This window comes from Panicum virgatum, chromosome 6K, assembly GCF_016808335.1.
Source record: "Panicum virgatum strain AP13 chromosome 6K, P.virgatum_v5, whole genome shotgun sequence".
Classification (NCBI taxonomy): domain Eukaryota; kingdom Viridiplantae; phylum Streptophyta; class Magnoliopsida; order Poales; family Poaceae; genus Panicum; species Panicum virgatum.
Genome location: NC_053141.1, coordinates 37,724,966 through 37,738,940, shown reverse-complemented (window position 1 = coordinate 37,738,940; position 13,975 = coordinate 37,724,966). Strand labels below are relative to the sequence as shown.

Genomic DNA, 13,975 nt, shown 5'->3' with positions numbered 1-13,975 from the left:
CAAAAATCTTTATCTGGAGGTACTCGATGAACTCCTGAACTGAATCAATTGGTGCAGGATCAACCCACCTGGTAAAACCACAGTTTACTGGAGCATCTGAAGACTGCAAAATAAATTTCATGTAAGGTATCTCAACGAAGATAAAGAAATAAAACAACCGAGTATTACTCATGCGTGTGGGCATTTGAAGAAACGCCGACCGCCATCCATCCCGTCGGTGCACATCTGCACTAAGCAGTCCTCACCATGTCTGCATTTTGGCCACGGTTCTCTACGGTTATCGTATTGTCGTAGAGGAGTTTCATTGGTAAATTCACTCTTGTGCTGTGGCGGAAACTCAAACACTGGTTCCGGAAAGGAATCAGGTCCAAGAGGCCCCTCCCATATTATGGGGTCTCCCTTTCTTCCCCTTTTTCCTTTCCCAAAACCGTAGTAATTCTTCCCGCTAGACCCACCTCCAGACATTGGGTATACAATGAGCTTTGTTGTTTGAGTGCTGCTGGGAGTTCACAAACTTCGGAGTATTTATAGGCGCACAAAGGTCTGATACCCGGAGTGTGGAGTGTAAATGGACCTGAAAAGCCTACATGACAACAAGTGAAGAGGCTAGCTGACCGAACACTGAAAAGGCTAGATTCAATTATCGAACTGACTACTCGATGCATCTCTGTGCATGCAGAGCATCTAAGTGCATGCAGACTCACAGCACTGCATCGCTGCCGCTCGGTCGATCGTGCCTAGATGCCGCCTTCCCCACTACACGCCACAGACCTTCACTGTAGAATGGCAGTTCCGTCGTCCTCGCCCGAGAGACTGCTTTGAATTTGAGCTGGTGTGGTTGCCGTGTTGTCACATCTTTTTGAAATGGTGAAAGGACACTACTATTGGGCTGTCGTCTTTTGTCACGTTTGTCTGGGCAAACAATGCGACATATGCGAAACCCGTGATCGCCGTACTGAGCAGTGGAAACCTGTGATCTCGTACTCGCAGCTAGATACACTATGGTCCCTATTTTGAGCTATACGAGCGTGTCACGAAGTTTACTCTGTATGCGGTAGTCGTCATCATCGTCGGCGGGATCTCGGCCGCTAACTCCTCCCGCAACTAACTTGTCCTTCATTAAATCACGGAAAAAATTCGCAAGAACTTCCCTTATTTCATGAGCATTATTGAACCCACAGACATAACAAGTTCACATCAATAATATCTATAGAAACAAATGACAAGTAAACTACCACAATCATAAAACAACCATAATCCGAACAGTCGAAACAGTCCATAATGCCACCGGAGAAACAAGTGCAAACAACTAACCACCCCTACCATTCCGACCTCTCTTACGTTGTGCGTGTACGTGATCTGTAGGGTAGCTATGACGTTCCGGTGGCCCCACATTTCCGGCAAGACGGCGTAACTGAGCCAGAGGTGTATGCAAGCTGGGATCATCGTCCTGGGCAGGCGTAGCAAACAACTGTGTAAACTCCTCCAAGGAGGCCGCAGCGTTGTCTTCAGACCACCCTACAGATCACAAAAAAAAATTTAAGCAACATTCAAAAGGTGAATGCAATTCCGTACAAATTATTGTACGTACCCTGTGATGGAAGTGGTGGTGGTGGTGGATAGGAAGAAGCTCCTTCATATCCTCCTGGTGACGGCATAGGGTGATATGAAGACGGCCCCGCTCCGGTGAACTGTTGTGATCCTGAGTATAAATAATAACGTATGAGCCTTCGACCATAAAACATAAGCAACTAAAATTATGCAGCACATATTTACCTAAAGTCCCTCCAGCATGTGGCATAGAGGTAAACTAGGTTCCTTGAAATGGAGGCCCTTGTGAGGCACCTGGCCCTCCATAGGACTGAGAACCGGGGTACCCGTACCCTGTATGGAGTCGTATTTAAATACTGCATATAAACATACGGATCGGTAAATATCACACAATACCTTCGTACTGTCGGTGGTATAAGGGAGGCTGCTGCCATGCGGGACCACAAGGAACCGACATCGACGCTTGTGACGATCCGTAGGAATCCTCGTACTCCGTCCGCGTACCAAAGGCCTGAAGGATACCTCGGGCTCTATCACGTTGAGTGGTCCAGGCCTCGAGTTGTGCCGGCACGCTCATTGTAGACCCGCCATGAATCCTCATTACATTCAGTGAGCAATCTAATTCAAGCAGCCTACATGCCTCGAACTGCAACAAAAAAAAACTTAGTATACAAATATTAAAAGATCGAAAATGCCGTCAACATTTACTCACCGCCCCAGCTAATGCCTTATCCCTGTGTCGTGCATAGCGATCCTGCGAAGTCACAACATGTGGCTGTGGATGCATGTCAACATACGTCAAACGGCAACGAGTCTTCGGTTCGTACCAGGTCAGGTACGCCCGAAACGAAGGCTCAGTGTGTGGACCGGTATCCTCAGCCAACTGCTCGTCTGCATCATCCCACGCAGCCACCCATGGTTGTAATCTAGTGACCCACATTATCGAGAAAGGATGCCCAGCCCTTGATAAACTGCACGTTAAATAGAAATTAGTTTCACGTTATTAGTACATGGGTGCTCATACATTTTTGTTACCTATGATCGTGGCGCTGAACACGATCCAACGCTGAAGACACAGGGAAAGACTGGCGTCGACCGAACTGCCTCATGACTCTATCCGGGCAGTGGGCCTCAACTGCAATGTCGTACACCAAAGCTGCAGTAGTCATCCATAGGACCTGGTCCTGTGTGCACACCGAAGATATCCCAAGCGGTGCACGTGCGGCTATAGCCGAAGGACTGTATGGCTCCCACACAATGTCTTCTGGGGTCAATCGATCAAATTCGGCAACAAACTCAGGATAAGACCGCCGGGTCTGTACATGTGCCCATGTTTTCTGAAAAAATAAAAATTATGCATCCATAAGAAAGGTATTGATGGAAAAATGTATGACCATAGTACGCATAGAATATAAATTTTTATCGGGTCCATACCTATCGAGAGTACCAGAGAATCCCCATGGTGGGTCTGTCGTCCTCCGTGTCACCGTACATATCCGGCGTGTACGGTGACTGGTCAATCATGGGACGACCGATAGCAATCCTCTCGTAAGACCAAAGCTGTAGTAGAATTGGGCACCCCGTTAGGACAACATTCCTATCATTCTGTCGTGATGCCTTGCAGAGCCCACGATATGTGCATGCAAGAACCGCTGAACCCCAACTATATAAGGGTATGGCATCCTCATCTGCATCGGCGATCTCCTGTGCGTAGGGCAGAAGCACCCTATCCACACAGTGTTCGTGTGAGTTGTTGAACATGATGTACCCAAATAACCACAGCAGGTATGCCCCGAGTGATCTAGTCACGCTGTAGTCATCAGCATCGGCTGCCAATAGATCCGGCTGCAATGAAGTACGAACATATAAACATAAGAAACACATGACTTATTTCAAAGCCATAAAATACATCAACACATCGTTGTGTACGAAATTGTACCTAAAACTGTAGGAGCCATGACTTTGGAAGGGCCTTTCGACTGTGGGTGCTCATTGAAATCTTCGGGATCAATCGTGGTGGCAACACCTGCAAAACGTTCCTCAAGATCCTCCAGCCATGTAGAAGGTACCACGCGGGGCCCGACAGCATCTCCGGTGATAGAAAGACCAAGCATCATCGCAACGTCCTGCAGGGTCGGTGCCATCTCCCCACAAGGGAGGTGGAACGTGTGTGTCTCGGGTCTCCATCTGTCAACGAGAGCTGAAAGTAGAGACCTGTCTAGCTTCACCAAAACACTCTCAGCAAGACGAGCCACAGTGAGAAGACCTGCCTCGCTCAGCCTGCATCATACAGTGCTCAAATGTTAATACATTATATAACGAAATGTATAACGGATAAAAACAGAAAATATACGACATATCACCCGGGCACCCATCGTGGATCTACAGCAACCAACTCTGCAGGTGGACGTGGACGCGGCACGTTTAGTTCTTGGTGCTGAACCTTCGCAAGGAAGGACCGGTGACCCGAGTCTATTGTTGGGTCCAGCAATGCAGGAGTAACCCCGGTCATACCTACCACGTAAGATCAAAACAATACAATACAATCACACACATCTAAATATTTCTAATATTTCCTTATATTTCCTAAATAATTTATAAGATTTTCTAACCATTAATAATAATTTCTAATATTTTGTAACATTTTAGAAATTTTCTAATATTATCTTGCAATTTTTAAGATTAATTAATTAGATTGCTAATGTACTATATCAACACTAATCACTACAAGTAACTACACCTAAATGTACCACTAATCAGCCCTAATAATAATTAAAATGATTGTTAATCTACTATTTCAACAAAATAGTTTCTATAATTTTTTATAATTTTCTAACATTTTTTACAATTTTCTAACATTCTCTACAATTTTCTATAATTTTCTAGCATTCTCTACAATTTTCTATAATTTTCTACAATTTTCTACAATTTTCTAATATTATCTTGCATTTTTTTATTTTCTAATACTTCTCTAACAATTTTTTAATATTTTCTAATACTAAATCTAACACTTAATGTACTATATCAACGCTAATCACTATAAGTAAATGCATCTAAATGTACCACTAATCACTCCTAATAATAATTGAACTGATTGTTAACCTACTGTTTCAAAAAAATAATTACAACATAATCTATTTATAAAATGCGGAAAATTTTAGTTACCTAAAGTCGCCGGCTTGAAAATCCGACAGGGCTTCGCCGCTTTGCCTCTCCTTCACCCCTCCTCTCCCTCCCTCCCTCTCTTTTCTTTTTTTTTTGGATTTTTAGTAAGGCAAATGAGGGCGGAGGGGCAGCTAACACCTTATAAGGGTGGGGGCCGGCCGCCCCGCAGCCGGGCGGCCGGGCGACCGGTCCCTAGGGACCTGTCTGCAATTTTTTTTCGTTTTTTTGCAAGTATGCCCCTACCGCCCGGCAGCTGGGCGGCCAGGTCCCGGCCGACCGGCAGCGGGGCGGCCGGGGTATATTTCTGTAAATTTCCAAATCGAAAATATATTTTTATAAAAAAACGGAAATAAAAAATATAAAAATAAAAAACCGCCCTTCTCTGTAGGCGTCGCACGGGCCTGAGTTCTGAAACCCAGGCAGGCCTGCGTTTCTTCGCTAGGGTTCCTGAACTCGCAGGCCCAACTAATAGCGAGTGACCTCGTCCGTTCGACGCATCGGACGGCCGTTGTCGCTCCAAGTCTCTCCTGCCTTCCCCCTCTCCTTCCCCCCTTTCATCCCTGCACAAGAGGTTGCTAAAAACTTATCCCCCAAAAAAGATTGGACGGAAGAAGAGGACAGCACAGCAACACACGGCGATTGGATTGGCAACCCCGCGGGCTCTGTCGTTCGGCTGGTAGAATATCGCTGGGCTGGGCTGGTGGATAAGCCGCTCTCTCACCGATGCGCTGGCCAGCGCTCCTCATGAACGTCCACTGACATATAGGCCTAGAAGCTTCACGTGGGCCCTATGGCCGAACAGCCAGCGACACAACTGCCGTCGCGTGTACACAAGCGTCAGGTGCCCGATCCTTCCCACCTCCATCTCCAGCCCAGCCCAGCCTAGCTGGACCAGCCAACCGAACGGCGCTGTCAGCTCGAGTTCGAGCCCGAACGGAACCAGCCAGCCGCGGCTGCGTTTTAGTGCAGCCGAACAGGGATGTATTGGGGCTATGCTAAATTCTTTTTTCCCTAAAAACATATCAACTCACAGTAACTATCCCCAATATTTCAAATCAGGCACATGAACTACCTATTTTGCCCCTGATCCTAATCGATTGGACGCAAATCGATCTGTCCGTGCATCCCCTCCTCTCCCGTGCTCTTCTTTTCCCTTCTCTCTCCGTCTCTCCTCTCTCATGCTCGTGCACATGCTGCTGGAGAGCATAAGTTCCAATGGGAGGCTGCCACTCAGAGAGACCTCGATGACCTCCCTGATTGCGTTGCAGGCGACGCCGTCCCATGTGCAGCAGTCCGTGCTGCTCCTCCTAGATGCAGCAAGGCCGCCATCCTGAGAGAGCCTGGCCAAGAACAGACGCGAGTGGAGAGGAGCGCCGCGAGCTGCAAGACGAGCTTCCTCCCCGCGGCTGCCGCCGGCGACGAAGGCATCAGGCGCACAGAGGATGGCGAGGAACCGGTACGACAGGCGCCATTCCAGCAGCTAGCGGCGCCCGTTTCGGCCTGGAGCCGCGGCGGCCGGTGGCGCTCCCGTTCCGACCTGGAGCCGCGGCTGCCGGCGACCTGTTCCGCGGCAGGGGCGATTGGGGGCCGCAGAGCCTGCGAAAATATGCGCGGCGAGGCATTGGATATTCGCGTCGCGAAAATATTGGGGAAGGTTTGCGCTGTCTGTTGGACTCCGTTTTTTTCACTTTTCTTCCAAAAAAGATTTTAGGGGTGAGATACATGTTTTTTTGGAGTTGCTCTAACATCGGTATCGGAAACCCTAGATCAGATCGGGGTTGTCTTTGCATCTGGGAGGCGCCGCAAACCCAGGCCACGACCATGGAGGCCCACGGCTCCCCTTCAGCGGGGCGTCCCTGTCCCGTCGACCTCGCGAAGACGAAGGTGGTCGTGGCAATGAGCAAGGGAGATCGACTAGAGAAGGAGTATTTTATTAATCGCATCGCAGAGATGGAGGAGGAGGAGGAGGAGGAGGAGGAGGAGGAGGAGGATCGCATCGCAGAGATGGAGATGGGGGAGGAGGAAGAGGAGGAGGAGGAGGAGGAGGAGGAGGAGGAGGAGTCCGGTAAAACTACTAAGGAGAGGCCTCTTCCACACATTGTCGAGTATCATGGTATATCATTCGTTTGCTATTTTTTTGTACTACTTTTTAGTTCAAATTTTTCCTTGATTATGGGGCGTTTAGCATCCAAAATTTGTCAAGATCGGGGCGTTTGTCCTTTATTATCTATCCTTTATTATCTACTCTATAGATTAATTTGTTCGACAAACATGAATAAGAGCACGCATGCCACCATATCTATTCTGATGATGATTTCTTCTCGCCTCTTCTGCATTTTTACTTGTTTCGTAAGACTTCTTGGAGAAATTATGGGGATGGGACAGGCTGCTTCAATTAGGGTGTAACGTGACAATGTCTGTCTATACCACATACCTTGAAGAGTATCACCGTCAGAATGTGCATGCAGCGACTACGGACACGAGCCTATCTAATGCCGCTGTGGCTGTAAGTAATTAACCCTCGTGTGCTGCGATGCGTGCCACTTTACCAAACCACGCACCCGTTTTTATATGCTACTCCTGTTTAATGATCCATGGTTTTAATCAAGCAGTGTCTCATGAAGGAGGAGCAACTTGTATCTGATTTGATGGCCAGGCCTGAAGAGAAGTTGAGCTTGCCGATGCAGAGATCAATCATTCTGAGTTGCCTTATCCAGAAGCTTGTACGTTCAGTCATCCACCCAGCAGGTTGCAAATTATCTGATGTGTCTGGTGCGGCTTTGTTGGTATGTTCATTCCTCATGGCCTGGCTATAACACACCAAGCATTTCTCTTGTATGTATATTTGACCATGAAAATATGTTATGTAGTAGTTTCTCTGTATCTGGTCTGGACAATTAGCTGAAAAATAAATCTGTTGTCCCAACTATAGCTGAACCATTTTTATCAATGTCTGGCTGTCATTGTCTCCTGGAAAACTAGTTCTACTCAAACTTACTGTTACATGACTATATATAGCTGGCCACTTTGAGTTACGATAATTACTATGCTCATTCACGAGATCACAGTAACTCTCTCCTAAAGCATTTCTTTAGTGTGTGTAGTACCCTGTGGGAGTAACAGAGTAGATGCAAGGCAGTATATCTGTCCTGGTTCTTCAATTTTTACCCTTTATTTGTCATCCATATATGTAGCTTGAATTGGTAGTCTAGCACTATCCAACTTGGTACATATACCCTAATTAAAATAGCTGAAATATTTAGGTACATTATAGAAATGTAGGACAACCTGGCAGTCTAGCATTCTCCAACTTGGTGTATACAGTGTAGGTAAAATAGCTGAAATATTTTGGTGCATTATAGAAATGCAGTAGGCCAACTGGAAGAAATTGGTGGCTCCCTATTTTGTTAAGGTTAAATTAGCATCTAAATTTTCCTGGACGAGTTGGATGTTTTTTTTATTATTTTGCTCGAACTTTTTATGGTCATTGTATACTTAATGCAGAACCATGGTTTCAAGTGTATTGCTAAGGAGGCTGACCTGACGTGTGAGTTGCTGAGGCTTGAAGCACCCATTGATGATTATTTAATCAACCAGTGCACAGCGATACGCTTGTGTGCCTTGGGCCTTATGAACTGCACTGGGGACAATTCTGTTTCTGCATCTGCTGTTATGTTGGTACGTGCTTCCCTTCAAAAAACCCATCTAATGTTATCATTCATCCATCCATTTGGCAAACCAATGATCACCACTTATGGATCATCTGTCAAACTTTATAATATCATCCATCCGTTCTTGAGCCTTATGAACTGCACTTTACACAATTTTTTGACTACTAACTTGTCGGCTCTAATTGTATACTAACGGGTGGCTTCAATTTAAGGGTATGGCAAAGGAAGCTGAAATGATGTGTTCGTGGATGCATAAAAATAAGAAGCGTATTGATTTCGATGATTTTCCCATACCTAGTAAGATGTGGGACTGCAATGATATCCGGCGCCATACCCTGGATTTTATGGTCAACCGCATACTAAAAAATTCTTTAGCTGCCGAGCACAAGACTGTTAAGGAAGAACCTGCTGCTGAGCACATTACTGTTAAGGAAGAACCTGCTAGAAGCAGTCCTGGTGGTGATGGGGATAATATTGCTGCTGATGGAGCAGCAAACAGCACAGTGTATGGATGGTCCACTTGTTTTGTTCTTGATGCAGCTCTGTGTGGTCTTTGCTTGTTACTACTTGGTGACAAGCATTGTAATAATATGCCATTTGTCTGCATTATTACCAGGGGTTCTCACTATAAGAAAGGTGGTGAGGAGAGTAACAAGTGGAAAGATAGTAAGAATGTCGGTTGTAAGAGTAATAAGAGGAAGAGGAAAGAAGGTAAGAAATAAGCTAATCACAAAACTTATGATTCTTATGAGCTTTCTTAATTCCCTTGCATTGCACTTCATATGTAATGTTGTTTTGGTGTTGTTTTCAGAAGACGATTTGGGTAAAATATGGTGTTGGGAAAGGATGCCACTACACAATTTTGTTGAGTTGTCTGACTTGAGCTACTTTGAGAAGTATTATGAAAGCAGTGCTTTTCGGTTCGTTGCTGCTGCTGCTGCTGCTAAAAATCTGCAAAATGTTACTGACATGGTTCTTGCTGTTGCCAAATTTGTTAGTAACCCTCTTGCATCTTTACTAAACCACTGATGATCTTACTGAAGATGTTTGTGTAACATATTTCAAACTCATTTTTTTTAAAAAAAATTAGTGTCTCAAGATGGAGGAGGAACTCCTGTCTGTGTTGAATACTCAAGTGTTGCATAGGTTTGGTGAACCCCTAGCACTCAATGTTATCATGGAGAGTAGCCTGATCAAGGAGCATGCACTTTTAATCTGTGGCTCAGGGGCTGAATTGCATCTTCCTTCTGCCATTGCTTTCGTGGTATGTGTGCCTACCTTGCCTGAACAGATACAAAACATGCTATTTCTTAATGTACCACTGGAATGCTATTCTTTTCTGAATCCAAGTGACTGAATTTGTGCCGCTGTTATTAAAAAAAAATGCTAAAGAGGGGTGGGGGATGAAAATCATGCTGGGAGGGCAAGGAAATGAAAACCTTTGTCCCACTGTCATGTTGTCATTGTGATGTATTACTCATTGTGGCAAATTAAAGGCAATCATCTTGTATCTTTCATGTAATCTTGAAACACTGCCTTGACGGTGTTTGAATTTGGCAACTGCATGAACTGGTTCAAACTTTTATATAACCAGCGCTAAGAATTAATAGCGTGATTATCCAATCTTGGTTCCACACTTGTTTTATCGTAGTTGAAATCCTTGCCTATCTCATTGGATGGCCAAGCAACGTTGAGTGTTACCCTCAATTCTTGAACTTTGACCTATGTTGAGGGAGGGATATAAAATATTGACAGGTTTCATTGCACAATATTTAAGTATGGCCTTGTGAACCCAAGTTTTAAATGTTTACTGTTTCACTTGTCCACATAAACCACGAATGGATGGACAAGTTCCATCCATCTCAGCAGCACATAAACCTTCAGTGAAGCAGTTCTTTGGGTGGAATATATGGGATTTCTTTGATTCTTCCTACAGTTTTTTTTTTTGAGTAAAATGCACTGTGGGTCCTTAAACTAGTTGAGCCGTTCTGTTCAGGTCCATGAACTTTGAAAATGCATTTTTAGGTCCAGGATCTATTTAAGTGTGTCATCTAGGTCCAATTCAGCCACGCCATACCCTAGACCGTCTACGTGGACGGCCAACTCGGATCCGACATGGACTTAGATCCAACGTGGACTGCCTCTCTCTCTCTTCCTCCCCATCCCCTCCTCCGGCGTCCTTCCCGTGCCGCCGCCCCTACTCTGCTCCCTCCCTCCTCCGCCGGCGGGGGCAGAGAGCACCGCGTGGCTGTCGACCTCGTGCGCCGGTGGCCCGAGCGCACGCCGCCGCCGCTCCGCGAGCCCGCCGTGGCCCGAGCGCGTGCTACCTCAGCTCCGCGAGCTCGCGGCTCGCCGGCCGCGCCTCGCCTCGCCACGCCTCCACTGCGAGCGGCCGGCGCGCGCGCGCGAGCTGAGGGGGCGAAGGGGGAGGAGTGGCGCCGGTGATGGGGGCGCCTCGCCTCGCCTCCGCTGCGCGACAGAGGGAGCAGGGGAGGGCGAATGCCGGCCGCCATGGCCCCGCGGATGACAGGCTTGACGGCGGGGCTTGGCTGCGGCCGAGCGCGAGCAGGCGGAGCTCAGGCGGGCACTGCGAGGACGGCGGAGGAGGAAGGGGGCAGCGCGCGGTCTTCTAGGAGCTCTGCTCCGCTGCGCGAGGGAGGAGGAAGGTGGTGGCCGTGCGGATCCTCGCCGGGGAGGCCGGAGGAGGCGGTGGCCGTGGAGGCCGGAGGAGGCCACGGCGAGCATGCGCGCGCGGGCCGAGCAGCGAGCAGCAGCGGCGTGCGAGCAGGGGGCGGAGCGGCGGCGTGCGGGAGAGCTCCGACAGAGAGAGAGGGGCGGGGAGAAGCGGACGGAGAGAGGGGGGTCGGGACGCCGCCGGAGCTCGGGGTCGAGGAGGTCGCCGCGCGTCCGCCGCGGCTGCAGCCGCGCCCCGGCCCGCCCACCGCTGCCCAAGCCCATGGCCGCCGGGAGGGAGGGAGGAAGAGGGGGCGGCTCCGCGCGGCGAGGGAGGAGGGAGGAGGGGGCTGCGCGCGCCGCCGTCGCCGCCATGGGTCTGGGCGCGCGTGCCTCCGCCGCTGGCCCTGCGCGCGAGCCGCCGCCGCTGGCAGCGCGCGCTCGCCGCCACCCCGCGCCCCTGCCGCCGGAGGGGACGGGACGGCTCGCGGCCGGGGCAGGAAGGGAGGGCTGGGGCAGCTCGCCGCAGGGAGAGAGAGGAGACGAAGGGAGGGAGGGCCGGGCCCCTGCTCGCCGGAGAGGGAGGAGGCGCCGAGAGAGCAGGGGGCGCCGCCGGCTAGAGGGAGGCGGAGGCGGAGGCGTGATGGATAGGGGCCCCACATGTAAGGATCCACATCACCGCACAGTCAACCTGCCACATCAGCTTCTAGGGTATGGCGTGGCTGAATTGGACCTAGATGACACACTTGAATAGATTGTGGACCTATAAATGCATTTTCGAAGTTCATGGACCTAAACAGAACAGACCAACTAGTTTAAGGACCCCCAGTGCATTTTACTCTTTTTTTTTTACTAATGCCTTGTGTTGGTTTCAAGTGTCTTGCGAAGGAGGCTGAACTGATTTGTGAGCTGCTGAAGCATGGTGCTAAGCCTTCTTCTCAATTCATCCAGCTGAGCAGCGTAATCCGCATATGCGCCTTGGGCCTTCTCAAAGGACACCAATCTTTTGCTTCTGCCGGTGCAATGATGGTTAGTGTCTACCTGTGTGCGCTGAATTTTAGCAAGCATCGATCCATTTCTTTTCTGTAAATTACCTACTCATATTGGCACTGGTTGCAAAATGATAAATGTATTCAATTCAAGGGTATGGCAAATGAGGCAAAAGAGTTGTGCGATTGGATTAAGAGAGAGAACAAGCTTGTTACCTTGAGCTTTTCCAAGCCGTGTGGACTAGAGGTTTCCTACTTGACCCGGAATAAAATCTTGGGTGTTATGACCAGCATATTGCAAGGTTATATAGTGGAAAATACTTTTTTTATTTTATTTTTTTGTGCCGTGTGGGCCTCATGAAAAATTGTCTAATTGATTCTATTCTTTCCACTGCAGGCACAGGATGATGCAATGCCATGACTAAACAATGCCGGATTGGATCAAGGATGGGATCCACATGGATTTGATGTCTATTCTTTTACCAGCCTGGAACACTAGCTATATGGTCCTAGTCTGTTTTGTAATACATTTTTATGCTTCGGAGATCTGTGTTTGATCTACTGGGTTATGCCGTGTCAATCAAATAGTAAAACCAGTATGTGGTACCGTTCGATCTTGTTTAATAAACTGCTGGGTTAAGCATGTCAATCCAATAGCTAGTACAACCAGTCAACCCGTATGTGGCGCCGTTCGATCTTTAATATCAATCGTGATACTATATTGTGCAAAATAAATCTGTGAAAACTCTGGTGGGTGACACTGCACCGGTCTTAGATGATTCGTCATGCGGAATTCTCCTTAATGGGCACGTGGATAGCTGTAATTTGATATCAGAGGGTATTTTATGAATTTGGGCATGTAGTCCTATGCGAATTTATTTGGACCAAGCGAACGTGAAAAAACCACTTGCTGGTTTAGATTCTCAAATTTTTACAGTGTTACAGTAACTTCGAACATTTAACTACTAATTGGAAGTATTAAATATGGATAATTGACAAAACTCATTCCACAACCTCGGGTGTTATTGCGAAATGAATCTTTTAAGCCTAATTGGACCATGATTAGACAATGTCTGTGCTATAGTAAACAACCATTAATGATGGATTAATTAGACTTAATAGATACGTCTCGTGATTTCTCGTTCATTTGTGTAATTAATTTTATAATTAGATCTTGTTTAGTCCTAATCTTTGGTTGGAAATTGCTACAACGAATTACGTTCAAATTTTTATTATGCAATTTTTCATTGATTTCATTGATTTTTGTCGGGAGTAAATACCCGGGGTTCCCAATGGGCCCACTTCAACAGGATGCTGGGCCGACCTCTGGGCGCTCCCTGGCGAAGCCCACAAGGGGCCCGAATGGGCACCGAGGGAAGCCAAGTGGCCCATCTCGTTTCCGACCTCCTAACAGGAGAGGGGGACACGTGGCAGCCTCCCGACTGAGGGAGCGCCCGTACTCACCCCGTACTACGCGACCCGAGCCTTGCGCTCCAAGCACGCCACTCGGGACGGTGGGCGTGCCGATCAAGCCAACTCCCATTTCGCCGTACGTACCGCCCACTCCCGCGGTATGCATCCATACTCTCGAATAGGGCCTGCTGACAAGGTCACAGTACAAACTGTGCCACCTACCCGTACCCGCGGATGAAACACGGGAGGGGGGTCAACTCTTCCACCCGTGTTGACACCATTTTTTGACACGTGTCGAGGTGATTGGAGAAGGTTGCTGATTTGGGGAAAGACAACACATTTGATGAAAGGGCCGACCGATGGCGGCGTTGCCAATGGAGGTTTCCATTGGACAGGAGGGTCGTCGTGATTCGTCCGGATTCCGATAGAGTCCCGATTCGGTTCGGAGATAGTTATTTTTAGAAATAGTTTTCTTTTGTACCAAGTTTTATATTTGCCGTGATCGGCTAGAAC

The 13,975-nt window shown here is 48.0% G+C and overlaps 1 protein-coding gene and 1 long non-coding RNA gene across 5 annotated transcripts; one reads left to right on the top strand and one right to left on the bottom strand.

Moving 5' to 3' along the window:
- Positions 1–1,599: 1,599 nt before the first annotated feature.
- On the bottom strand, positions 1,600–2,650 carry LOC120639204. Its single transcript, XR_005661322.1, has 3 exons — positions 2,587–2,650; positions 1,777–2,522; positions 1,600–1,702 (listed from the first exon to the last, which is right to left on the bottom strand). It is a non-coding gene; the product is annotated as an uncharacterized LOC120639204 (long non-coding RNA).
- A 3,213-nt stretch (positions 2,651–5,863) lies between these two features.
- LOC120712502 lies at positions 5,864–12,705 on the top strand. 4 transcript variants are annotated; one of them, XM_039998290.1, is made up of 12 exons: positions 5,864–6,370; positions 6,488–6,829; positions 7,071–7,222; positions 7,329–7,502; positions 8,221–8,394; positions 8,600–8,892; positions 9,004–9,098; positions 9,199–9,380; positions 9,478–9,651; positions 12,012–12,089; positions 12,204–12,359; positions 12,447–12,705. In XM_039998290.1, the coding sequence occupies exons 1-12, from the start codon at positions 6,028–6,030 to the stop codon at positions 12,468–12,470; spliced, it is 2,187 nt and encodes a 728-aa protein (XP_039854224.1). In that variant the 5' UTR covers positions 5,864–6,027; the 3' UTR covers positions 12,471–12,705. The 4 variants fall into 4 exon arrangements, with proteins under 4 accessions (XP_039854224.1, XP_039854221.1, XP_039854225.1 ...); XM_039998287.1 differs by having other exon boundaries at positions 5,865–6,370; positions 11,937–12,089; XM_039998291.1 differs by having other exon boundaries at positions 5,865–6,370; positions 6,483–6,829; positions 11,937–12,089.
- The last annotated feature ends 1,270 nt before the right edge of the window (positions 12,706–13,975 follow it).